At 44.4% G+C, this 27,967-nt stretch overlaps 1 protein-coding gene across 3 annotated transcripts; it reads right to left on the bottom strand.

The window, feature by feature from the left end:
• Positions 1–27,967, bottom strand: SEMA4F (ssemaphorin 4F; the record flags this gene model as incomplete). Of its 3 annotated transcripts, XM_080711630.1 has the most annotated exons (14): positions 1–611; positions 861–919; positions 5,681–5,841; positions 5,957–6,066; positions 6,202–6,424; positions 6,552–6,699; positions 6,870–7,048; positions 7,867–8,018; positions 8,118–8,237; positions 19,225–19,318; positions 23,873–23,971; positions 24,170–24,229; positions 24,855–25,006; positions 27,742–27,967. In XM_080711630.1, 14 exons carry the CDS (start codon positions 27,893–27,895, stop codon positions 1–3), a joined length of 2,322 nt encoding a protein of 773 aa, XP_080567756.1. The 3 variants fall into 3 exon arrangements, with proteins under 3 accessions (XP_080567756.1, XP_080567754.1, XP_080567755.1); XM_080711628.1 differs by lacking the exon at positions 23,873–23,971 and having other exon boundaries at positions 27,742–27,895; XM_080711629.1 differs by lacking the exons at positions 7,867–8,018; positions 8,118–8,237; positions 19,225–19,318; positions 23,873–23,971 and having other exon boundaries at positions 27,742–27,895.

Here is a 27,967-nt window from a genome sequence, read left to right as displayed (position 1 = left end):
CTAGATGGATGTCTCATCACATGTGGCTAAAGGAGCCCCAGTTAGCCGAATATGAGCTGGGCTAGGGCAAGGATCAAGCAGGAAAGGTGGGGGAAAGCCACCAAAGCCACTGCCCCTCTTGGCCAGCGCCAGGGGCAGCCGCTCATCTTCAGGAGAAGGGGAGGGAGGGTCTTGGCTATAACTTGTGGTCCCAGATGGCGGGGCCCCCAGGTCCAAGCCCACCTTGTCTCTAGCCAGAAGTTCCCTCTGCCGCCGTCGCTGCTGACGCCGGCCAATCAGGAGGAGAGTCAGGGATGCTGCAAGAACCCCCAGGAAGAAGCCAACCAGCCCAGCCCCCACTGTATGGGCCCGGCTTGGAGGCCCCCGCTGGCTGCCCCATACCAGGCTGTAAGCTGCTACCACACGGGCGGCCCCACCCTCCTGGCATTCGCAGGTATAAGGACCCATGGCTCCTGGGGTCACCACCACCTCTAGTCCATCCCGCCGGGGCGTGAGTGCAGTCACTCCACTGGGCTGGTGCCATACACAGGACGCCCATGCCGAGCTGGGGGAACACGGCAAGACCACGTGTGCGTCTGTCGCCACAGGAACTTCAAACACTACTGGGTGTTCTGCAGAGAGACAGCACAGGCACAAAGGGGATACGGACACAGATTTGGGGTATGCTGGAGAGAAATGTGGGGTGATATTGGACATGAAACAGTTCCAGGGGGCCAAAGTGAAAAAGGGGATTCTCGGAGTAAGGCTCTGGGTCACTGGCTGCCATGTCTTCTAGGATCTAAGTTTTAAAGTGGGTATAAAATGGACAACTTTTTAAAGCCTTTCTATCCACCACCCATGTTTACCTAAAGCATACAGACCTCCAGGATCTTTGGGGCACAATGAAGAGATATCCGCTGACTCTATGTCTTGGACCAGCCTATAAAGAAAAGAATAGATGGTAAATCCAGTGACAGCATTCTCATCTACCCTTCTCAGGACCATGGAAAACACTCACTTATTTCATCTCCCATGATCTTAAAAATCACCCCTAGAACAACTCAACATTCTCATCACCAAATTTACCCCCAATTCTTTTTATACTCCTCACAACATGTATCAAATTCTACATGTATTTCTAGCAGACAATGGTCTATTGGAAAGATGTTTGGTGGGTATGCTTTAAAAGAAACAGGAATCTTCTAAGAACTGGACCTGGTTGTCCACACCATATTTCCCTGAAATATATATATTCATACATACACACACACACACACACACACACACACACACAACAGTTGTTTTTTAATGTAAAGAAAAAAGCAAATTTCTTTTCTGTAAATGCTAATCATAATTTCATGAGGGTGATTGAGATGACTTTGTTTCATGAAAGTGGCTCATCTCTACAGAGGAACTCTCTCTTCAACAGCTGTTGATATATCCTGGCCCCTAAAGCATGTTTCAAAGGACATGATGCTGGTGTTTCCAGGAAGTGGGTAGACTGTGGTGACAAAATGAAATGCCCACTGCTGAGCCCTCTGCTGCCATTCTCCCAGCTGGAAAGGACAATGGGCCCTCTCCTGGGCTGTCAGGAAAGGCCAGATCATAAGTCTAAACACCTGAAATCTTCAACCAGAGAAAGACTCCTTCCATATGAATTCAAGTCCCTGAAATGAGCTCCAAGTCTTGTACAAATGGATAGAAATTTGCTGTGTAAAAACCAAAGCTGATGAGTCTAGTTGAGAGTGAACAACGTTGGAAACAGTTATAGCCACAAGAACTCACAAGAACTCCACAGTCTGTATTACTGTTTTGCGTGAACTGAGGTCTAGAAGGTAGAATATTCAGAAGCCCCAACCTAGGACACTGGCACATATACATGGCCATGCCCCTCTACCCCACACTCACATGTACCTTAAGGGAACCCTTAAGGCTCAAGTACAAAGGACACCTAAGACCAGTGAAAATCTGATTTTAAAAACTATTAGAACAACAAACAAAATAACAAATCATTTGATTTTGTCTTAGATATTTAAAGTTCTCCCCAAAGAAACTAAAAGATGAGGTCAAAGATTTATTTATTTATTTATTTATTTATTTATTTATTTATTTTTGGTGGTACTAGGGTTCCTGGAAGCCCTTCTACCTCCGTGCTACACTCCCAGACCTACTTTATATTTTTTTATTTTTGAAAACAGGGTCTCTTAAGCCAGCGCGGCTGGCTTCAAACCTGCGTGATCCTCCTGGCTCCACCTCCCAAGTGCGGGGATTACAAGTGTGCGCCACCACACCCGGCTGAGATCAAACTTTTAAATAAAAAATACAAATTAGGTAAGCCTGCCATTTTAGTTACTTTATATCCTCAGTTGGCAAAATTCAAGTCTGATCAAAAGATGGCATAGGATTTTATACTTATAATTCAAAATGAATATCAGATGATGGTGAATTCATTTAAATCACACACACCCCCAAGCCACTCCTGAATGGCATGGGGCTATAACTGCTTTCTGTAGTTCTATCTCTTCAATAAATTCATTTAAATCTTCAGAAAAAAAAATGAATATCAGAAAAACAAAACTTTGCGACTACTCTGATTATATGTCAGTTATTTGTTTAAACATTTTGACAATGTTCTGATGTATATAAGTTAGCTTTTAATTTCCCAAATAAAACTTTTACTTCTAAAAGATTTATAACCTTGAACTTCTGTATATACTTAGGGTTTGGGAGTAAACAAACATGCTGGAAATGAAATGGTCTTTAAATAATCTACAAATTAACTGGGTTTTGGGAAAGCTCAAGGTTAGTTAGAAAAAATATTTCCAAACAAATGACCAAAAATACTTCACTGAGCGGATAACAATTAAAGATTAAGGCACTTAGGGGATTATAATTGGTGGGCATTATTTGGATCCTTACAGACTATTTACTTTTTTTTTTTTTTTTTTTTTTTTTTTTTTTTGCAGTACTGGGGATGGAACCCAGGAGCATTCTAGCTCCGAGCTACACCCCCAGCCCTATTTTTTTATTCTTTATTTTGAAACAGGGTCTCACCGAGTTGCACAGGGCCTCACTAAGTAACTGAGGCTGCCCATGAACTGTGATCCTCCTGTCTTAGCCTCTCAAATGCTGGGATTACAAGCATGCACCACCACACCCAGCGCTACTTTTTTTCAAGTATATCCAAGTATATGGAAATTGGAACATTGACTGAATTTTATTTGTGTGTGTGTGTGTGTGTGTGTGTGTGTGTGTGTGTGTGACCAGAGATTGAACCCAGGAGCATTCTACCTCTGAGCTACACCCCCAGTCCAATTTTTTTTAACATACTTTATTTTGAAACAGAGTTACAGAGGGCCTCACTTAGTAGCTGAGGCTGGCCATGAACCCAGATCCTCCCAAGTACTGGGATTACAAGCATGTGCCACCATGCCTGGCTTTGAACATTGCCTGAACATCTAATGACACTAAGAAATTAAATTTTGGCATGATAATGGTAAGATTACCAATTACATAACATAATGATCATAGTTTTAAAGAGCTTTCCTATGTTAGAAATACACAAAGAAAGAATTTAAAGATCAAGTGATATGATGTCTAACATTTACTTCAAAAGAGTTGGAAGTATGTAGGGGTATTGATAAAGCAAGACTGCCTAGGAGTTGAGGTTACTAAAGCTGCAAGATGGACACATGGAAATTTATTACGTTCATTTTTCTACTTTTGAACATGTTTGACATTTCCTATAAAAAAAATTTTTGTTTTTGTTTTTGTTTTTGGTGTTACCAGGGATGGAACCCAGAGGCATTCTATCTCCGGGCTATACTTCCAGACCTATTTTTATATTTTATTTGGAAACAGTGTCTCACTAAGTTTCTGAGAGCCTCACTAAGTAGCTGAGGCTGGCTTCGAACCTGTGCAATCCTCCTGTCTCAGCCTCCCAAGCATGGAGATTACAAGCGTGCACCACCACACTCAGCTATAAAAATGTTTATTTTGTTGGGTTTGTGTGTGTGTGTGTGTGTGTGTGTGTGTGTGTGTTGCTAGGGATGGAACCCAGAGGCTTTTTACCTCTGGGCTACACTCCCAGACCTATTTTCTATTTTATTTGGAAACAGGGTCTCAGTAAGTTGCTGAGAGCCTCACTAAGTAGCTGAGGCTGGCTTCGAACTTGTGCGATCCTCCTGTCTCAGCCTCCCAAGAGCTGGGATTATAAGCGTGCACCACCATGCCCAGCTTAGAAATGTTTTTAAAAGAATTCTTTTATGGTAGAGATCTATGCTGAAATGTTTAGAATGAATACAATGTCAGGGATTTGCTTCCATGTGACATGGCTTTGGGTGTTTGTTTGTTTGTTTGTTTGTTTGTTTTAATCTTCTTTGTGAGCAGGGTGTGGTGGCGCACGCTTGTAATTCCAGCATTTGGAAAGCTGAGACAGGAGGATCATGGGTTGTGGACAACCTCAGCTACTTAGTGAGGCTCTTTGCAACTCAGTGAGACTCTGTTTCAAAATAAAGAATAAAAAATAGGGCAGGGGGTGTAGCTCAGAAGTAGAATGCCCCTGGGATCCATCCCAAGTACCACAAAAAAAAAAAAAAAATTTCTGTGTGGCAATGGATGGTAGGAGCCCAACATGAACCAAAATAGATCAAAGAGGAGGTTATTAGAATAGTCGAATCAAGAAGTAAGGATGCCCAGGTGTGGTGGTGTACACCTGTAATCTCAGTACTTGGGAGGCTGAGATAGGAGGATCGCTGGTTTGTGGCCAGCCTCAGCTACTTAGTGAGGCCCTCCACAACTTAGTGAAACCTGGTTTCAAAATAAAGAATTGAAAACAGGGCTGAGGGTGTAGCTTGGAGGTCGAATGCCCCTGGATTCCATCCCCAGTACCACAAGAAAAAGAAAAAACAAAAAGAAGTGAGGATGCTTTGAATTAGAGTGGTAGCAGTGGAGGTGAAGGGAAAGGACTGGACTATGCTTTGGAGTTACAATCAGTACAAACTGCAATACAACATGGCCAGTGTCTGGCTTGAGCACCTGAAGGAATGGAGGATCCTTTAGAGACAGTGAGGAGGAGCATTCGAGGGAAAGAGGAAACAGTGGTGTATGTGCTTGTGAAGAATTCAAAGGGAGTATCAAATAGGCAGTCAAGCGGGGAGCTCTAGCTCAGCCCAAGAGACATTTATGCTTGTCATCAGCACTCAAATGATATTGACAGTAATTGGAATTAAATTATTTAGAGAGAGTGTACAAGTGTAAAGAGGTGTCCAAGACTGAACCCTGAAAGATATCAACATTCAGTATTGGGGGGAAAAGGCACAAGGAGGGAGACAGGAAAAATCAAAGGCACGGGAGGCCAGAAGAAAGAGGCTTTCAAAGAAAGAGGGGTGGACAGCTATGAAAACACTTCTGAGAGCTCTTATAAGGTGAAAACTGAAACGTGTCTTCGGAGATGGGGTCAGTCCCACCGTCCGACATGGACTGTCACTGACTGGTGTGGACGCGGTCCCACTATCAGAAGGCCTAGCAGAGAGCAAAGACATCGATGAGACAGCACCAGATGGACAGACAGATGAGTCAGTTTGGGCTGACAAATGGACACACGAGTGATGCTAACAAACACAGAGATACAGAGGATGAGAGCAGGAGGATGGGGCAGAGTCCTGGGGAGCAGGTGAGAAACCAGAGCAGCTGTTCTCACCCTCTGTGCTCCCCGGCATGGGCCACACACGCATCTAGGCGGAAGCTCCAGGCGCAGACGGGGTCTCGGGCCAGGATGCATTCGGAACAGCTCTGGAGACGGCCACAGTTGGTCGTGTTGACCTGGGTCACCTCGGTGCGGGAGCCAACCAGGAGCCAGTCCTACACAAAGGGAACAGAGAAAGGGAAGGCACTGGACCTCCCAGACCTCACGGTCACTTAACGGGCTCTAGACTCAGATGTCTCCCCATACGACTCCCCAACATCTACCACTCACGTGGTACAATTTCAAATTCTCAACTGGCTGTGGCTCTGGGAACAAGGTCAAGTCCTCAAGGACGCTGAGCTGGGCTCCGATGTGCACTGCTCGGTGGAGGTGTCCGTCCTCTAGGAAGCAGCAAGGGGCAAGAATCGTGGCATAACTGTCCCTGAGCGTGGGATGAGATGCTTCTATGTATTAGGGGACCCTCTCTGTGAGGAGACTATGCACTATGTGGACAACTTGCTGGACATTAAATATACCTGTCCCCAGGTACAGCACATCATACTCTTTCCCTGAGAGGCTGGTCACCCTTTGGGCGGTGACTCTGAGATAGGCTGTATCCGTGGTGACCAGCAGGGGGCGATCACCAGCTGGAGACACCGGCCTGTCCATGAGCGGATGGTCTCGGATGAAGGTGAGCACCCGGTCAGGCAGGAAGAGCGATGAGCCAAACTGCTGGAGCTTCATGTTGTTGGTGATGCACTACAGGAAACACAGGGCTGAGTGATAAGGGGTCCCAGGGAACAGGAAGTACCAGTGATGCTTAGCATGACTCTTGTGGAAGTTCTTTAATTCAGGCCTTCGATGAAGACCCGCCCCATCCCCTCACCTCTCCAGGTCTGGGCTGGGGCACAATATTGTCCATGAAAGACAATCCCCTATTGCAGTCATACTTTAGCTCTCTGAAGGGACCGTTCAGCACTGTCCGGATGTCTTGTGGTCGGAAAGCACAGATAGCAGAGATTACAGCCCCTTCCCTGGAAGAGTCACAGGTTGGAGTCAGATATCTAAAGGGAGTGAGAAAACAGCAGCTCATCCCTTGTCAAAGGACACCGCCCCTCCCCATGGGGGAAGAAAATGCGCTGACACAGCGCAGACCCCACGGATCTTCCACCCCGTAACTCTCCTCCACACCAGGACCCCTCACCACTGGGAGGAAAAGATGCCATAAAAGATGGGGGTCCCTGCACCAGGCTCAGGTCGAAGCATAGCCATGTCCTGCAGGACACTGGAGGCCTGGCCATTCTCAGACCCTGGACACAGCAGGTCAGCTTTCAGAAACGTTGTCCACCTATGCTGGAGGGTCTTCCGGCCCCCGAGGTCCCCCTAGAGTAACAAGCACACGGGGAATTCTTTTTAGAAGACTAACATGGGACAAGGAGCATGAAGACCAATACAAGTTTCCTCCTCGACTTTAGGGCAGACATGGACAGCTGGGAAGATGAATGCCTAGAGATGCAAGGACAGGCAGGCAGACAGACAGACAGACAGACAGACAGACAGACAGACAGACAGACAGAGGAACTGTGGGGATAATGAGATACAGGAGAGGATAAGGTCACAATAACAGTGGCAGCAACTAAGTCAACTGTATATTTATAAAGTACCATACTATGAGGTGTTTTTTTGTTTGTTTGTTTGGTTGGTTGGTTGGTTTTGTTTTGTTTTGGTGGTACTGGGGTTCCTGGAAGCCCATCTACCTCCAGGCTACACTCCCAGACCTTTTTTTTTTTTTTTTTGGAAACAGTGTCTCCTAAGCCAGCGCGGCTGGCTTCAAACCTGCGCGATCCTCCTGTCTCCGCCTCCCAAGCACAGGGATTACAAGCGTGCACCACCACGCCCAGCACTATGAGGTGTTTTAACATACGTTATATAGTCCTTAAAACAACCCTGACAGGTCAGCACAATTATCCTCATTCTATAGATGACTCAAAGGTGCTAAAGATCCTGCCTGGGGTCACAGAGGCAGTGAGCGGTGTGGCAGGAAACGAAGCCAGTACTGTCCACCCCTGAGCTCCCACGAATGAAGTCAAGACACAGAAGAAAGGAGACAGAGGAGGGAACAAAGACAGAGATTCAGGGAGAGGGAAAGACAGGAAGACAGACAGAGGACGGGACAACAGACAGCCAGGATGGGGTCTTACCGCACACACACGGGCCACCCGAGGGACCTTCACACGCTGCTCTGAGTTAAACGCTCGGGCCGTCTCCGTGAAGAAGAAGTAGATTTCGTCGTCTCCATCCTTATCCCCCCACTCAGCTGGGCTCAGGGCCATGGCTGCAACAAAGGCTGGGGCTGGAGAGACAGATGCGCTCAGATCCCCACAGACACGGCCCAGAGACACCCAACCTCCACCCGGTCCGTCTCCCAAGGGACCCCTCTCCCTCTCCCCACCGTTAAGCCAGGATGACAAGGTCTCTGTGCGAATCCAGTCCTCAGCGGGACCCACAGCCCGGGCGATAATCGGCTCCGTCCCCAAGAAGTTTTTCACAGTGGCAGCATAGAGGACGCCCCCTGCAGGGCGACAGGGAGGAGACGGGCTGTCAGAGACCAACACTGAAGGAAGTGAGAGTGGTCCCAGGCAGAGCGGGGAATAAAGCAGGACAGCAACTCTCGGGACTGATGCTCAGTACTGCCAGGCACTACATCACCAGAGTCACTAGAATTAACAGTAAATGGACGAATAACCTGCCCCCGGCAGTAAGGAGACCAAGGTCCAGGGGAAACTGTGCCAGAAAGTCCAGTGGTAGGAGGGGAGAAGAAAGGCCTTTCTTGCGGTTTGTTCTGGGGTTTCTGTCGCTGTTTCAGGGAGCCTGTGATACGCTGACTCTACTGTGACTCCAGGAGGGGCGTCTGCTTTGCAGTACGTCCCCATCTTACCTAAGTTCTCCACTATGTTAAAGTCTGAAGGAACTAGTGTTCTTTCTGAATGTCAGTGGGTTGTGCACTGCTTTGGAACAAGGCATAACTCTAGGGTATACCAGGTAACTCTAGTGGACTCGATCAAAACGCAGATCCAGGGGCCCCGCTATGCCCATTCAGTAAAGCTGGGGGAGTCCCAACAACGTGCGTTTTAAGCAAGCAATCAGAGTTATTCTGATGCCAGTGCTTCCGGCCTCACTTTGAGAAATATCATCCTAGAAAAGAACGCAGGCTTTGTGTACAGCAGGAAAAGCAACAGAGGAATTAGATCCCCCTTCCCGTACAGTAGAGGGGCAGGGGCGCTCTACAAATATGAAGGACTGGAGAGGAGATGTATCACAGGCACTGGGGGAGAGAGGGAGGTGCCGCCCCATGAGCCAAATGGAAGAGGAACGATAGCCACCCCAAGTGGCACTGTCAAGGGCTCAGACACGAGCAGGAAGAGGCTGAGCCAGAGCAAGAGGTCCAGACAGCTGGAGGACTCGAGCATCACAGGTGCTCTGGAGAGAACAAGGCGGCATGCCTTCCCCAGCTGCTGTGCCCAAGGCCCTGGGCCATGTGCTGAGCACAACGCTGCCTCCAAGAACTCCCACAAGCATGTTGTCAGGAGACTGGGAGCTCGAACTAGTAGATGGGCAAGAAGCAGAGAGGGACCCAGCTGCATCTACCTGGAGGAGCAGCAACTCTGAAGAATGAGAAATTTGCCAGGTAGAAGGAGGACTTCACAAGCAAAGAAGAAGGAAACCATGTCTGGGCGTGTGGGATGCTGATAGCTAAAGCCCTGAGGGACAGAGGGGACTGCCAAGGAGGGCAGCGACAGAGATGAAGCTGGAGGGGCGCAGGGGGGCACCCAGGTATGAAGAGTGGCTGCCATGCCAAGGAAGGCAGGCAAAGTCTACAGAGAAGAGTAAAGCTGCAGAGACTCTTTTTAGAGAATGATGCCATCAGTTTTGTTTTTTAAGAAAATAGTGCTAGTTAAAGGCCATTCACACAGACCAGACATGAGAGGAAGGCCCAAACTAAGACAAGGCAGAGAGAATAAAGGGGAGGGATTTCAAAGATACTGCTGAGGTAGAATCCATTAACAAGATTTGAGTATCCATTGAATAGGAGATGTGAGAGAAGGGAGCTAAATAATGTCTCTTAAGGTTTCTAGCTTTTAAGACTGATGATAGCAGATGGTGACTTTATTTATTTATTATTTATTTATTTATTTATTTATTTATTTATTTTTGCGGTACTGGGGATGGAACCCAGGGGCATTCTATCTCCAAGCTACACTCCCAGTCCTATATTTTATTCTTTATTTTGAAACAGGGTCTCAGTGAGTTGCAAAGGACCTCACTAAGTAGCTGAGGCTGGCCACAAATTACGATCCTCCTGCCTCAGTCTCCAAAATGCTGGGATGACAAGCGTGCACCACCATACCCAGCTTCTAAATGGTGACATTATTAACCAAAGTAAGAAATGACAAGAGAAGGCCCATGATGGAGGCAGCTGGAGAGGAAGTGAGTCCCGCGGTTGGACAGGCTTAGGTTGAAATACCTTCAGGACCTGGGTCACAGATGCCAGGAGGCAGAGAAGGATCCAGAGAGCCAAGGCCAGAGGCAGCAACACGGGAGTCATCACACATCCTGCTTAAGTCCTGACATGAAGGTAATGGCCAGGGAGAAAGGTAAGGCAAGAAGAGGACCTGGGGAACATGAGCATTGAAAGGGAGGCACTACTGCAGGCAACGGAGAGATTAGGTCAGGAAGCCCCAAGAAGCAAGAGAGGCTGGTGCTGAGAGCCGGTGCGTAAAATCCTTAGCAAGAGCCATGGAGGCTCGTGACCTCTGGGGAAGTGAGAGAAAATGGGGCCACGTGGGAAGAAGCAAAATCATCATAGGGTCACAGATGCTTCAGGGAAGCTATTTGTCACAGGCGCTAGTAGAGCCTGGGAAAACTATGTAAAAAAAAAAAAAAAAGTCAGTGGAGGGTTGGGAAGTTCCTTGGGGGATGGGAAGACTCTTCTATCATTTGAGGGTGTGGAAGAATCCAAGTACTACAGGGAGAGGAAGACTGGGTTTGAACCCTGATACATGCTAGTAGTATGATCTTGGGCTAATTAATTTTCCTAAACCTCTGGCTCCTCAAATGTAGAATAAGGATAATACAACCTTCTACTCAGAATAAATGCTGACAGTTAGATGAGATAAAAATTACACGCTTGTAATCCCAGTACTTGCGAGGCTGAGACAGGAAGATTGCATGGGTTCGAAGCCAGCCTTGGCTAGTTACTGAGGCTCTCAGCCACTCAGTGAGACCCTGTTTCCAAACAAAGAATAAAAAATAGGGCTGGGAATGTAGCTCAGAGGTAGAATGCCCCTGGGTTTCATCTCCAGTACCACCAAAAAAAAAAAAATAGAGAGAGAGCCCCAATGAGGGCCTGGCACATGGTAACACAATAGTGACAGCTCCTCAAAAACTCTCAAATGGCCATATCCTTGACTTTCTATCACAAAGGACGGGGGAGCTATAAAATGGCATCTCATTCTCTTCTAAAGAATCTCAGAAGATTAAAAAAAAAAATGATGATCACAGGTCCTGACCGCAAATGAGCCAACCTTCTGTAAGCCCATCGGGGTAAAAGTTGATAAAGAAGAGCTGGGTTGAAAATTTTCTCTAAGAGAAATACACAAAACACTCTAAAACCAAAACTCTGGCCAAAACTGTGTCATGGATTCCCTACGAACAGAAGGAGATGTAGTATGGGAGACAGTTGTGAACATTTGTGGGACATGGCTTACAGTATGGGGTTGAGGGGGAAACAAACATTTTGGAAACAATAAAGGACCACAGACAACCATGCAAAGACCCAGCAGCCGCTAGAGGCAAAGGATCCCAAATTTTTCTAAGAGATCAATAGAGGAACTAGCAAAACTGGAACCTGGAAATGCAGAAGAGAACAGTCACTCAGGGTGGAATGGCAGAGGACCACTCATACTAAAGGGCAGCAGGAGGGATCACGGACATTGGGAAGAAGTAGCAGGGCTCAAGGTGCTCCAGGAGCATGGAGGGCTTGCGACACAGTTTGACACACTCAAACACAAAAAGGACCACAGCTCTCACAGTCGCGGAAGAACACAGGAACACCGTACATCCTGGGTTCTCCAAGACACCTTTCAGTTCCCATATAATGGAATTGCAATGTTCACATAATAAAATATCCTGAACATGCAATTGTTTGGCAAAGTAACTGCTGAAAGGATCAAGTCAATACACATTAAAATACACTTCCGCCATTGGCAAAGATGACGCACAAGGGAGTGGTAGCCACGGTGTTGAGTTCAATGAACAAAATGGCCAGGGAAAACACCAGGGATAATTCAGCCCCGTTTTTTGTTTGTTTGTTTGTTTGTTTGTCTGTTTGTTTCCACATGTGGCACCATGCCTGGCTCAGCCCCATTTAAAAAAAAAAAAAAAATATATATATATATATATATATATATATATATATATATATATATATGCCTGTGAGTATAGGAAAGACTGTTGAAGGAGCTATTACTCCACAGTGTAACAATATTGGTTTCTGGTTGATAGAAGTAATTTTATTTTCTATGTACTTTTTGTCTTCACTGATTTTTTTGTAGTTAGTATCTTTTATAACCCAGAATTTAAGAGATATTTATTTTAGAAACACACACACACAAAAAAAAAATTGAAAGGCACAAAAGATGAAGAATCACAGCCAAAGACAAATTCCAGCTATGTGTGAAAATAGGTCCCTACTTTCCCAGATGGAAAGCCTGTGGAAATAGGTCCCCACAATGTGTTAGAAACTCAAAGTAAAAGGCTAGAGTGTTTGTCAGGACAGGGAGTATTTCACTCCACCACAGGGGTTTCAAAATTCCATTCTGGTGTCAAAATGCTTCCATTTAAAGGAGATTAACAACAGGAATTATCTACTCGTTGGTTCTAAAAATAAGGTTTTAAACATGGCTTGGCTTGGCTTTTTCCACTCCCTCTTCTTCTCTTGGTCAGATGCTTTCAGGATTGATATCTCCTGCTCTAATGGCCTCCCCTTCCTCGTGGAAGGATTGGGTCGGCTGGATAACTTTTAGTTTTTATCAGCTGATTAATACAGCATAATTATATAGTTAGAGATGAAATGTTTACCTTTCCCTCTGTTGGCTACATAGGTTTTCTGTGAAGTGTCTTGGGGCAAACACACATGGGTTTAAGAGGTGGGATTGGCGCCCCAAATGCTGGCAGCAACTAGCGCATCTGGAACATGTGCAGCGCTCCTTGGCAGATGCATTAGCACATGATGCAATGGGACTGAAAGCTGTGCATAAAAAGCACAGGACGAGTTCCCAAAGAGAAAAGGCAAATGCTCCTGCTTGTCTTGATGGAAGCTCAATCTGTTACAGGATGTAATAGGGAGGACCAAAGGCAGCTGACTGATGCGCTAACCTAGGTACACTCAGAGGAGGGAATGCTGGCAAAAGAGCAGGTGAGTGAAGATAATGTTGGGAGCATAATGATTTGGAGATTCCTATGGGGCTACCAAGCGGAGGTGTCTGAAAAGCAGTTGGATATGCAGTGTGTGCCTTTAGGTAGTGCCTGGGAGACTGGACAGGCATTTGAATGCAGAGGAAAAGGAAGCCATGGTGCTGGTTAGAATCACAACTATGTAAGCATGAGATGATGAGAAGAGAAGGGAAGGGAAGGGAAGGGAAGGGAAGGGAAGGGAAGGGAAGGGAAGGGAAGAGAAGAGAAGAGAAGAGAAGAGAAGAGAAGAGAAGAGAAGAGAAGAGAAGAGAAGAGGCTCTTGGAGGAAGCCTAGGGAAGCCCAATATTTAAAGAATGAGCAAAAGACAGAGAACCTATTAAAGAGACTGAGAAGTATGCACCGATGATTTTAGACTAATGTGAATTTTGTCAAGATATGCACATTTTTCAAAGGCTGAATAGCAGAAATAAAGACACTGAGATCATTTTGCTAATTTTATCTAAAATGCAGCACAGATAAATGTCATATTTGAAAATTAGATGTATAAGGCTCTTCCTAAAAGAAATACAAGTACAAATAAACTCATGAAAAATTTGTTCAACCTCACTAGTAGGAATACCCATCAAAATACACATTAAGTTGGACTTTGGGGGAGGGCACTGCTTGTTTGTATTTTGGTTAGCTGTATTACTTGGACCAGACAATGGCACAACATCATAGGCTATCTCATCACTGTTGCTAGGACTAATTGGAGAGTAATTTATCCTAACAAGCACCACTGAAATCTTTACATCCTTTGGCCTAGCAATTCTCATCAGCAATTAGATTTACATAAGAACTTGTGTAAAATGACCTCTAGGGTTAAACCGAGGGATATTCTACCACTGAGCTACAACCTAGCCGCCCCCCCCCCCTTTTTTTTGAAACAGGGTATAAATTGCCCAAGTTGACCTAAAACTTGTGATCTTCCTTTTAAGTAGCTGAGATTATAGGCATGTGCCAACCCGTCTGTTATAGTGTTATTATTGAAGCAAAAATTTTATAGCATTATTAATAGCATTGTTTATAGTGTTGTTTATAGATGCAATAAGTGGTGCACGTTTGTAATCCCCGCGCTTGGGAGGCGGAGACAGGAGGATCGCGCAGGTTCGAAGCCAGCCCTGCTGGTTTAAAAGACCCTGTTTCCAAATAAAAATATAAAATAGGTCTGGGAATGTGGTCCAGAGGTAGAAGGGTTTCCAGGAACCCCAGTACCACAAAAAAAAATTTTTTTGAATCTAAGCCAGGAATGGTGGTGAATGCTTGTAATTCTAGTACTTGGGAGGCTAAGAAAGGAAGATTGCAGGTTTGCAGCTAGCCTCAGCAACTTAGTGAGGCCATCTGCAATTCTGTGAGACCCTGTTTCCAAATAAAATAAGTCTGGGGGTGTAGCTCAGAGGCAAAATGTCCGTGGGTTCTATCCCTAGTACTACCAAAAAATAAGATAAATAAAAACTTGAATGAATACTATATATATATATATATGTGAATAATTAAATTGTCCTTCATTCATTTGAAAGAAGAGTATGCAGCTACTAAAAATCATTTTTGAATAATTATATGATTTCCATGATAAGAAAATGTTCAGTATAATAATACTCAATGAAATATGTATGAAATTCCAATTTATTTATAAATATACACACATAGAGGAGAATATCCTCAATATACTCCAAAATATTAACAATGACTACCTGGTAATGATAGAACTTCATATAAAATTTTCACTTTCTTCTTTATACATTTTCATATTTTCTAATTTTCTACAAATTACTGTAATATTTTATAATTTAAAATAAATACTCCTGCTATTATATTCTGATATTTTCATTACTGAAAACTCTTTTCTTTTAATTTCAAAATATGTCTATTATCATTAAAAACACGTTCACAGACCCTAAGTGTGAATTTTGGTTCTAGTCCTTACACACTGTCAACTGTTTACATGTTTCTGAAATGCCGTTTTCAAAACAGAAGGGCATTATGGATCAATGCTAAAAGCTCCAAGTAAATATTGGCACTTATTTAGACCAAGGAAATTTTAAATGATAGTCCTGTAAAGTAAGAACTACAGATGAAAATTTATAATATTGGTTTTGGCTGTGATTTGGATCTGAGGCAGCTGGAGACACAGAGGTCTGTGTTAACTGGAGAGCATCTTTCTGAACTATAAAGTGAATTCCGATCACTCATACAGATTATCAGCTGAAAGACAACCTGATTTTTTTTCTTTTCCTCTTTCCTTTCTTTGAACAACCCTGAATTTTATCACCTGAGAAAAAGACTTGAAATTATTTGAAAATGTTCTTTTTTTTTTTTTTTGGTGGTGGTACTGGGGTTCCTGGAAGCCCTTCTACCTCCGAGATACACTCCCACGGGCTACATTCCCAGACCTATTTTTTAACTTTTTTATGTGGAAACAGGGTCTCTTAAGCCAGCAAGGCTGGCTTCGAACCAGCGCGATCCTCCTGTCTCCACCTCCCAAGTGCAGGGATTACAAGCGTGTACCACCACGCCCGGCTTCTCTTTTTCGTATAATGATTTTATTTATGAAATTTATCTTCTTAAACCACATCCTAATGTGAATTTACTTTGCTGACTGCACAAAGATAAATTATCATAGAGGTTTGCTTGTAACAAAGTATGTAAACTGATTACCTTAGATTATTTCAATTGAGAAGTCACTTATGTTGATAATCAATTATACAGAATCAAAAGACATTTGCATAGGGCACTCACCTGTAACCTCAGTATTGGAGAAGCTGAGACAGGAGGTTCACAGGTTCATGGCCAGCCTCCGCAACTTAAGAGAGGCTCTTAGCAATTTAGTGAGACCCTGTTTCAAAAAAAAAAAAAAAAGTAAAATGGGGCTAGGGTTGTAGCTCAGAGATAGAATGCCCTTGGATTCTATCCCCAGTACCACACACACACAAAAAAAAAGTCTCATCAATTTCAGTAGTAGATTGATGACAACTGAAATGTTTTTACTCAACATAAACTTTATGCTCACTTTCAAATATTCATTATCCTTTTTTTTTTTTTTTTTTTTTTTTTTTGGTGGTGGTACTGGGGTTCCTGGAAGCCCTCCTTCCTCCGGGCTACACTCCCAGACCTATTTTATATTTTTGAAACAGGGTCTCTTACGCCAGCGCGGCTGGCTTCGAACCTGCGCGATCCTCCTGTCTCCGCCTCCCAAGCACGGGGATTACAAGCGTGCGCCACCACGCCCGGCTATCCTTTTTTTGAAAAGGAAAGTCACTAATTGTATGATGAAAGAGTGATTTAATCTATAGTTTTCAAGACTAAAAAATGAATTCATACATAAGAAAAAATAATTGTTAGATCCTATGCTCCAATTTTTGTTTTACTTCAAATATTAACCAGTAAAATTAATTTTATGATAAAGTGGGCAGTAAAAGTTGGTGAAGAAAGAAAAAAACAGAATGAAGAACGATACTAAATAACTGACTTGCTAGCTGGAAAAATTTATATCCCCATTTCATGGCATGCATCAAAGTAAGTTCCAGATACATCAAGGAAAATGTCAAGAGAAAAACTTGTATCTGTTCTCTACATGAAGGAAGATTTATCTTAAAACCACATAATCACAAAAGGAAATATGTATAGAATAGAAAACTAATATTCCATCTGTTAATTGGCCCAAGAACATGAACAGAGGATTTGCCAAAGAAGAAATTAAAAATAACTAAAAAATGAAGGTAGGTGTGGTGGTGCACGCTTGTAATCCCAGGACTTGGGAGGCTGAGACCAGAGAATCACAGGTTCGGGGCCAGCCTCAGCTACTTAGTGAGGCCCCTTTTCAAAATAAAGAATAAAAATAAGGCTAGGGGGTATAGCTCAGAGGTAGAGTGCCCCTGGGTTCAACCCCTAGTACTAACAACAACAAAAAAACTTAAAAATGAAAAGTATCCAACTTCACTAATCTTTAAAAAATACATATTAAGACAAGGTGCCATTTTTTGTTTCAAATTAGCAAAGATATTTTAAGTAACAACATTTTTAAGTAGCAACATATTTTTAAGTAACAACAATGCATTATGGTAAAACTTATGTGAGAAATCAAAACACTCAATACCTTGCCAGTTTGGAGTATAACTTGCTACACCCTTTTGAAAAAACTCAATTAGCAACAGATAATGAGTCATAAAATCTTCACACTGTTTGCTGTAGTAATCTATTCTAGGAATCTTAAGGAGATGATCTAAAATAAGGACAAAAAAATTATATATGGAAATGTTTACAGCAATATGGATAATAGCAAAAACTTTGAGGTAAACAAAATAAAATAATATGAATAATTTGGAGCTGTTTAGTTTATAGTGTTCTCAGGGGATAAGTAATATGTCATTAAAATTTTTTCTGCAAAAAAATTTAATTATACAGAAATTCCTATGACATAAAATTACATGACAAAACTCAAAATTATATCTACATAGTATATTACCTAAAAGTGTTATAAGGCATACTTAAAATTTCCATTAACCCTCCTGCTTTACACTATCATAAGAAAATAGCCACCTTTTCACTGAATTTGGAAGGTGTATGTGAGGTGTTCTGACCAAAAATGCAGGCTGTATGACAGAGAAAAAAATTTTGCTCTCTGGCAGCCAAGGAATTATATAGTCATTTTCCAGAAGCAGTTTCAGCATGACTTGAGCTGAGCAGATGGCTTACTCAAAGGAAGCAACCACAGGAATTTATTTAACAGACATTACTGATTCCTCTGAACAACAAAGCACTAGCCAGCAAAATGTACATGCATCAGTGTGTATGGGTGTGCGAGCACATTTAAAAGGCTGGAAGGAAATATCCTAAAGTAATAGCAGTGGTTTTCTAAGTCGAGATGCTCTAATACTGCATTAATATGGTAGCCACTGGATACATGGAACCATTTACATTTAATTAAATAAAACTTAGCCGGAAGTGGTCACACACATCTATAACCCTAGTCCTTGAGAGGCTGAGACAGGAGGATCGCAGGTTTTCGGCTAGCCTGAGCAACTTAATGAGTCCCTCTGCAAATTAGTTTTTGAGAACCCTGTTTCAAAAATAAAATAGGGCAGGGTGTGTAGCTCAGAGGTAGACTGTCCCTGGGTTCATTTCCCAGTACCACAAGAAAACAAAAACAAAAATTTTTTAATATAAAATTCCTGCCGGGCATGGTGGCGCACGCTTGTAATCCCCGCGCTTGGGAGGTGAAGACAGGAGTATCGCGCAGGTTCGAAGCCAGTCGCGCTGGCTTAAGAGACCCTGTTTCCAAATTTTAAAAAAGTATAAAAATAGGTCTGGGAGTGTAGGCCGGAGGTAGAAGGGTTTCCAGGAACCCCAGTACCACCAAAAAATAAAATAAAATAAAATTCCTTCCTTGTTGTACGAGTCACATCTCAAGGGCTCAAGAGCCACAATAGCAAGTGGCTACCAAATCAGACAGTGCAGGTCTAGAAGAGGTCCATCATCATATAACCATATTTGGGACAGTGCTGTTCTAACCTCGTTTACTGAAATATGCATCAGAGTAGGTTACTCTTATAAACAGAAAAAAATAAATACTATGGGAGAAGACAATGAGGTTAACAGAGGAAACACTTGTATTAGTGGTGCAGAGGAAACATCCTCTAGAAAGAACTTTGGGGAAAATAATACCCTGGGAGAAAAACGGGTGGTCGCAGGCACTTAGCAAGAACAGGAAAGGCAAAAAGGAGGCTTGAGGAAGGAAACAGACCCAAAAAATGTTACATCCACGTATGAAGGTATCACTACCAATCTCACCAACATGAATGGAGAGGGAAGAGAAAGGGAGTGGGCTGGGTGCAGAGGGGGAAACATCCAAATGTTGTGAGCATATATGAATGTATCACTTTAAATCTATAATCTTTAATTACATTAAATAGCTAGAAATAAAAGAGACATGGGAATAATAGACATTCCAAGGGAAGAAAGGACACAGAAACTCCAACAGCAGGGGGTGGGGAAGGAGGCGATGAGAGCAAGAAATCACAGGTTCTTGTCTCTCCCCACTCACCAGCCATTACAGCTGCTGACCGCTGAGCTGGCTCAAAAGGACATTTCCCCCGGCCACTCTCAAGTCTTTCAACCTGCTGGAAACTGGACACATCCTACAGACCAGAAGGGGGCAGTTGGTTTAGGGGTCACGGGAAGGATCATGGTAAGAAGTATAAAGATGGTCAGATGAAGGAAAAGCCAGTTCCCATCCATCTCCCATCCTCCCCAGCACCATCCCCATACTGCCCCACACCCATCCTTTCTTTCCCACCTCTGCCATCCCATTTTCAGTAGTTTGTCCCTCTTTCCTTAATTCCCCTAGCACCTGTCACCCACATGCTTTGATGACGGCCCACCTAGGAAGGCCCTAGAAAACTCTAAGAGGCTAGATAATAGGCCTTTCTTCTGAAATGCTAATGAACTGTAGAGTTCTGAAATGCTAATGAACTGAATGGAGAAGGTGCCACAGGACATTGGACGAGGGACCAACAGAGGACCAGCTGACACCCAGGAACCTGGAGAGAAAGGGACCTGCTCCTCCAAGGATAAGAGATAGGACCGGATTCACACATCCAAAGGGCAAGGGAATCTGCAGAGAGTGATCCTGGATCAGAATTTGAGGGACTAATAGGTAAGTACCTTCTTCTTTCAGCAACTCTGGAAGGGCTGACCCAGGTGGGAGGCAAAAGGCCCAAGAGTTCCACATGGGAAGCCAGAAGTTACCTTAGTCTAGCATCTAAGACAGGCTTTAAGATAGCATCTAAAACTGGAAATCAAGGATGATTTCAACCTAGGACTGAGAGGGAAGTCAGCTATGGCTGGTTGGGAATTAAAGTTATGGCACAGAAATACAAGGCATGCTTTTTCTAGCTCAGAAACTCTGGTGGACGTATGGAGTAGCTGCAGCTTAATTACTCTGCTTAGTTACTATGATGGTAGTTGAAGGAGTAACCTGGAAATATATCCCCTGTGCTTTAAGTAGCGTAGTGGCCCATTCAGATTGTTCATCTCTTTGCTATAGATGGCAAACAAGATTTTATTTTACTAAGACATTCTGGAAAGGGGCCTAGTAAAATGAGACATGATCTGGGGTCCTCAAATAGGAGATATTGGGTCAAAAGAGACTACTGAAATAGAAGACCCCACAGAGACACGAGAGCTTCACTTGGGTGGCAATGGGATCATCCTCTCCTGAGAATGATTAGCAAGATCTCCCAGGTGTTCAGGCATCTGGAAACATGAAGGCCTGCCACCGATGCCTTTTTCCCTCTCCCCTGTGCTATCTAGATACACTCTAATTTTTTTATATATCCACCCCAAATTGATCTTCAAAACTGTAAGCCACTGACTGAATAATAGTTTTTTTGAGCAAGAGAATGACAAAAAGCCCGTGACTTGCCTGCATTACAAACTCTAGCCCATTGACCTGTTTTCTACTACTTCTCAAAATTATCTTTGTCCTATCCAAACCAAATCACCTGTTCCTCCTGAAAAATAAACTGTGTTTTCCCAGCTATATGCCTAAAATTGCTTCCTTATATTTTGTCAAAATTGCTCCCTTATATTTTGTCAAAGACTAAAACTATGACTCTTCTCATTTCTTATTATCTGCAGGCTTTAAGCACCATTTGGTACTTTTGATTTACTCCATTCCTTAAGTATTGTATTTCTTGACTCCTCTGGAACCACCCCCCTTCTATGTAATTGTTATTTCCCTATCTCCTTTTTTTTTCTGGGGATGGAACCCAGGGGCATTTGACCTCTGAGCCACATACCCTGCCCTATTTTTTATTCTTTATTTTGAAACCGGGTCTCACTAAGTTACGGAGGGCCTCACTAAGTAGCTGAGGCTGTCTGCGAACCGCGATCCTCCAGTTTCAGCCTCCCAAATGCTGGGATTACAAGTGTGTGCCACCACGCCCGGCTTATCTATCTCCTTTCTAGCCCCTACATGTATATCTACAGTTCTTTTCACACATCTATTCTCAATTCCCAGCCCTTCTATGCAAATCATTCCCCAAACTCTCCAAATCTGCCATCTTCCAAATCCTAGTCCATGTTTGCATTTGACTGCTGAACTTTCTCACCACGATGGTGTATCCATCTCTTAAAACTCAGCATATCAATACTAGCCACCTTCAGTTTCCCCTATAGTGTCATCTGGTCACCTAGCCTTCTAACCTTTAAGACAGTGAGCCTCCCATTAACTATTGGATAGTGTGTGGTCAACACGACCTTCAGCTGGGGTCTGAAAAGGCAAGACTTTACTACTCCATTCTCTATTTGTGTGTTGAGAGTCTTCATGTCAGTCAGCAGAGTCTCCCAGGGTCAGTTGTGATGGAAGTAAGTCCCTCAAGCTGAAAGCCAGGATTAGACAGAAAAGCTCTCACTGAGAAGTGAGGTTGGAACCAGTCCTTTGACCTTGGCTAAAGGCATATGAGAGTCTACTCCTCGATGGTAAAGAAAAAGGAACAGAAAGATGGTCTCTGTTGGTGAAACACATCAAATGCCGCAAATAATTGAAGCCAAATCAGGTCCTTTAGGCTTAAGGCTAGACAAGTAGGACAGGTTAGTAGCACAGAACCAAGCCCAGGCTTAAATTTTGGCTCTGCCTCTGCTAGAAGTATAATCTTATACATGGTACCTAATTTCTCTGAACTTTCATTTTTTACTCATAAAATGGAAATAAATTATAGCTAAATAGCATGATATACTGATGAAAACTAAACTTAATCATAAATGTAAAGTACCTGGTGCAAAATTTGCAACAAAGTAGATCCTCCAATGAATGGTCATCATTGCTAGTGTTTTTATTGTTGTTAGAGGCTTAACATTCTTCTCTGTTAACTGCTAGGGTTCCCTTAAACATATCAAGTTAAAATACATTCTCTCCAATGTCTGCTGAACTGACAGCAAGAGGGCAGCACTCCGTTGTCGAAGCAGGCTGAGACGGTTCTTTTTTGCAAAAACTTTCAATTCTCTACAATCAACTCTGAGCAAGTTGTTGTGTCTAGAATAAAGCGCTCAAAAGATAGTTATACAATATTCCCAATGCCATCTATCTAGGAGAGAAGAGATTCTCCAATAAGGAAGTGAAAGGCAAGAACTTGGTCAAAAGGACTGAGGTGGCCTGGTAAAAGAATAAGACAGATGAAGGCAGAAGAGAACACTTTAAAAGTCTATACAGCAGGCTCTAGATGTGGTTTGAAGGGGTAGCAGAACTGATCTCTTTCTCCTACAAATGAGCTTTGACCAAAGAATGCACTCACTCTGATATCATGGGCCTCCTAGAGAGTCCTAAGAGACTAATTCAGAACAATCACATTGTATAAAAACCATGGTTTATACTTAGAACAATCATACTGTATATAAACCATGGTTCTGATATCCATACCCACCAGATCCCTGAGCCTGTGAAGAATGGAAAAAGACCAATGTGGCAATGACTGTACCACCACTACTTTTCAAATTTGGTGAAAACGATAAGGAAATTAGACCCTCAACAATACCTGATGGAACACAGAGATGTTCAACACATTTTCTGAACTGGGAAATCTTCCTAGGATTAGGGAGATTTTTAGAGGCCTATCACCTGCATTATAGAAAGAACTTGACGTAAGTCCAACTAACCCCAAAGGCAGCCCAAAGGGGACTAGTCAGAAATAGCAAGCATTTACATATGTACAATCCTAATCCATAAATATTAAGATGATGTATAACAAATTGGGGTTTGGAGCTATACACTGACCAGATCCAAGTGGATTACTGGATTACTACAGATTGCAGAAGAGTCCAGTCAAGATCGACAGTTAAGGATCAGGATCAAGAAAGGGAGCTGTTATACTACACTGGATACAAAGGACAGACATTTGAGGTTTTTAACTCACCCTGGAGCCTAGTCACAAATGTGTGCTGCCAGAAGATCAGTGCTTATCACTGAATAACTGATGGGGAAAACTGAGAATTCAAACAACAGTTACCATGCCAGGGACTCGTGTGGCCATGACTAGACATCATTAGGGGTAAACATGTCTCAAGACTGTCTGGATTTAGGCTGGTGACTCCCAGGCTTTCAGCAGTAATGAACAAGAGCTAGGAGAAAACATGGGTTCATAGACTGACCTCCCTGAAGATCTGGAGTCTGGGCCAGCAGGTATCATGCTAGTAGACATCAGAAGGCATGAGGGCTGAGAGCCACAGCCCACAGAGTTAAGTTAGCAATAGAGAGGAGAGAAGGCCATGAAAGACAGTCACATGCTATAGGAGGAAGAAATAGGCACAGGCTACACTGATTAGGAAACGGACTCAGGCTGCCTGGCCAAGAGGTCATAGGGCAAGGGAAACATGAGTTTCTAAAGTCTCTCTTGGATTTGTCCTCTCCCCAGCCCAACCAGCATCCCTTCCTTCCTTTCCTGCCCCACCACACCTCTCCTTATACTTTGTATACCTCACCATCTATAGACAACTTCCCTCCCCCTCCCCACTCCCTCTCACTCCACCCTGTGAGGACATCCCCTACCCCAAGGCTGGTCATGCACAGTCATTGACTTAACCATGCCCACCACAGTCACTCACAGAACACTTGACCCACCCACCCCCACCCGCCACCCCCAAGTAACTCACACTGGCACAGGCTCCCTCTCCCTCTCTTCCCACCCGTCACTCACAATAACCCCGCACTTCGGATCAAAAGCGAAGGTGCCACACGTGAGGAGGTGAGAGGCATTGACAATGGCGAGAATCTGGATAAAATTGTGACATTCATCCTGGGGGCCAGAGATGGTTAGAGAGAATCAGAAGCAGCAGGCACAAGGAAGCGTAAGGGAGAGTCAAGACAGTTAGCTGCAGCTCTGGGGTCAGGGATGATGGGTGATAGCATGGTGTTAGAGTCCCTCCGGGGGGCTGACAGCAAATCGGGGCTGGGCCAACATCTCCACAGGCACTCAGGACAAATGTGCACCTACCTCTTTCTTGCCTTTCTTGCTACAGTTCTGTCTGTGAGCCTCAGGCACCACCCAGTCGATCTGAGAAAGGAAGAGTGATCATTTCCCCAGACGCCCCCCACCCTAAACTCCCTCTGGGTTGGGGAGGTAAGACCATTCCACATCCTTCACCAATTTGGGGAGTTCTGACATCCCCTGAGAGAATCCCCCTTGTTTTTCAAACTGGAGGTCCCCACCCATTAATAAATAAAGGAATCAATGGTGAAACCAGGAGGACCAATATTGTTTTTTGTTTTTAATGAAATAGAACATATCCAAATATATCAAATATAGAAGAATCAATGCTGTTTCAAGGAAAGTTTCTTTCGGTACACACTTGTGTACCGGGTCACCAAGCGGATGGGCCAAAAAGTTTGAAAACTGTCTCCCCAAAGTACTGTCATTCTAACAATCCATCTGCTCACCTTCCCATGAAACTTGGTCACTGTGGCCTCCTCCCCATCATCATGAACCTCCGTCATAGCCTCCCCAATCACTCTGACAGCCATCACACTCCACTGAGACAGTGAAGTGGACAGTTTCCCCTCCTCCTCCCATCACCACTGTTACATCTTTATCATGAAACCCCACCCACCCACAGCCCATAAAACGATGGATCTAATCACATGCTATGGGGCCTGGGATCCTCCCGACTCTCGTCTCTTACCCTGCGGGGTCTCTCCCCTGAAAAGGGTAGGGATAATGCAAAGATGGTGTCCCGGGCGCCAACATAAAGTGTGTGGGAAGCAGGATCCACAAGGAGAACAGAGTAATTGTATGTATGAGGAACGGCAAACCGGGTGAGATAGGAGTCAGCCTCTGGCAGGGAGAGAGAAGAGGGGAGAGTGGTGTCAGCCATTGCTGCCCAGGGGTTGAGTGAAAGGGCAAAGCCAAAGGGGCCAATTTTTTTTTTCCCAAGTACCACTTATTTGCCAGCCATGGGGCGGGGGGACAGCCTTAACGGGCCAACAATCTACACTTCCCCAGAGACAACTGATGAGGCTGGAATATTGAGCACACCACAATCCAGTAAAGTATGCTTTTTTACAAAAATAGAATACTTTGTTAAAATAACAGCATAAACATCAAGCCTATCATTTCTATTCATAGCAATGTGACACAGAATTTGAAAATACCTATAAAAGGTATGAGCACTCTCCTACATTTTTTAATTACTGTTTCATAGTAATTTCTTTTTACTTAGAAAAGTACAGCAAAGGTGCCACATGTGAGGAGGTGAGAGGCATCCACAATGGCGAGAATCTGGACAAATTGTGACATTCGTCCTGGGGGCCAGATATGGTTAGAACTCTTTTACCAACACATAGGGAGTCCATCTCCTCTCTCATCCATTATCCTTGACCTCCCCACCCCATTCCACTCAGAAAGGTAGAGTGTGTCATAGAAAGAGTGGAAAGGGACCAGCCTGACTTTAAATGCGGCTCTTCCACTTACCAGCCGTACGATCTTGGGGAAGTGACTTGCCCTCTCTGGGCACCACTTGCCTCATCTATAAACACCATCATCCAGCGTTGGGAGAAGGAAGGGAGATAGCATATACAGAAGCACCTGGCACATACTCTCTGTTTCACAGATGGCTCTTTATTCCTTCCTTAGGCAGGCGTTCTGTTTTGCCCCATATTAGCATTCAATATCTCTTCTTTGTTTAAAGATCATAACCAAGAGCCGGGCATGGTGGTGCACACTTGTAATCCCAGCATTTGGGAGGCTGAGACAGGAGGATCACAGTTCGCAGACAGCCTCCGCTACTTAGTAAGGCCCTTTGCAACTCAGTGAGACCCTGTTTCAAAATAAAGAATAAAAAATAGGGCTTGGGGTGTAGCTCGGAGGTAGAATACCCTTGGGTTCCATCCCCAGTACTGCAAAAAAATAAAAAATAAAAAATAAAAAGATCATAACAAAGAATTTCATATGAATGTAACGTTCTTAGCTTAACCTCTCTGGCTCTGGGAACTCTACCCATAAGCCAGTGCAGCTCTCTTCTACCTGATTCGCCTGCTCAGGTCTCTGCTAGACGGTAAAGTGGCCACGAGCCCATTCACTCTAAGATGTGCTGATATGAGCCCCACCTACCCCGCCCTTCCACATCCACATGAGTCTCTGTGGTATATTCTTCCTGCTCTCTCGCGCTTTATATTCTTCCTGCTCTCTCGCGCTTAGTATACGCCCTGAATTTCCCAGCCTCCTTTTGTATGCCCCCCTCTCCTTTATCTTGTCATCTAGACCTCTCTAGATTCCTGGATATCGACTCAGCCTAGCAAACTCAACTTCTTTTGTGGTCATTATTGTTCTGGCACAAACAGAAACCCCAGGCTCTGACCACAACTTTACCTTCTGGATTCAATATATATATATATATATATATATATATATATATATATATATATATATATATTCACTGACCTGAGTTTAGACTCTTAATTTATGATTAGCCTGTTGTGAGTTTTGGCCAACAGGTTGTATACTTCGCTTCACTGGCTCTGTCTGCCTATGGTGTTAACATGTATTACCCACTAAGTAAGTGAGCTTTTTTTTTTTCTTTGTGGATTAAACCCAGGGACATTCTACCGTCAAGCTACATACACTCCCAGCCCTGTTTATTTTTTTATTTTAAACAGGGTCTTGGTAGGTTGCTGAGAGACTTCTAAGTTACTGAAGCTAGCCTCAAACCAGCACTCCTCCTTTCTCAGTCTCCAGGCATGTGCCACCACACCCTGTGTGAATGACCACTTTTCACCTCGTGGTAGTTACTGGCCTCTTTCCCCCATCTTTTCAAAGGACCATGGCTCCTCCTCCTTTTTTTTTTTTTCCTTCTGAAGACTTTCAAAATCCTTTAAGCAGAATTTTAAATTATCTAATAGAATAGTTCTTCAATGGCCAACACAAGGAATGGGCAGAGGAAACAGGGAACAAGCAAAAGTCAGGGAGTTAAGATGAATCTAGTAATAGGAAGATGTCAGAGATGCGAGGGGCCTGGGAAGCGGGTTACTGAGCTTAGGGCTGTAGCCTTGGACAGCAGAGGAGACAGCGAGGGCTCTGAAATGATGAAGTGGAGATGGAAATGCTGAACTGGGAATTTGGGTGGGTGGTTGGATTAGCATGGAAGGGTTGTGAGCAGACTGGGCTTCAAAGTAGAGATGGGCATTGGTATATGTAGGGAGAACTAGGGAAATAAGGGAGCGGGGGCATTGAAACTGACGGCTTGGGCAAGCCCCATGGCTTCCCTGGGCCTCAGTGTCCGTGCCTACACCGTGAGCGACTGAACTTTCCTGCGATTCTGGAAACAGGGGCCTCAGGGGCAACCTGGGTGTGTCGTGGAAGCCGAGGCGCGAGGCCCGGGCAGGGGGTGGGGTGAAGCAGCACAGCGCTGGGGGTCCCAACGGGGCGTGGGCACGGCGGGACGTCATGTGCCCCGCTGAGGGGCTCCGGGTGTTGCCGCCCGGATTAGGAGGCAGGTGGGTGTGAGCATCTGCGGATGAGGCTGGGAGCGGCACGAAGGGCTGAGGCTAAGGGCGAGGGAGCCCGTGCCTTACCGGAGATGGGAAGCGAGGTCCTGGGCACCGAGCGGGGAACGCGGCTGGACACCGGGCCACTCAGCGCCGCCAGCAGCAGCAGCAGCAGCAGCGAGAAGGGCACCGCTGGAGGCAGCCCGGGGCCCGGGCGGGGCCGCGGGGCCGGGGCCAGCATCTTTGGCTCCGCCTGGCTGCCGGGTGGAGCGCGTCCCGCCGCCTCCGCTAAGGGCCGCTGCGACGCCGTCCT

Source organism: Muscardinus avellanarius (genome assembly GCF_963383645.1).
Source record: "Muscardinus avellanarius genome assembly, chromosome: 15".
Lineage (NCBI taxonomy): Eukaryota > Metazoa > Chordata > Mammalia > Rodentia > Gliridae > Muscardinus > Muscardinus avellanarius.
Note: the sequence above shows the minus strand (reverse complement) of the source record. Positions and strands in the feature narration are given on the sequence as shown.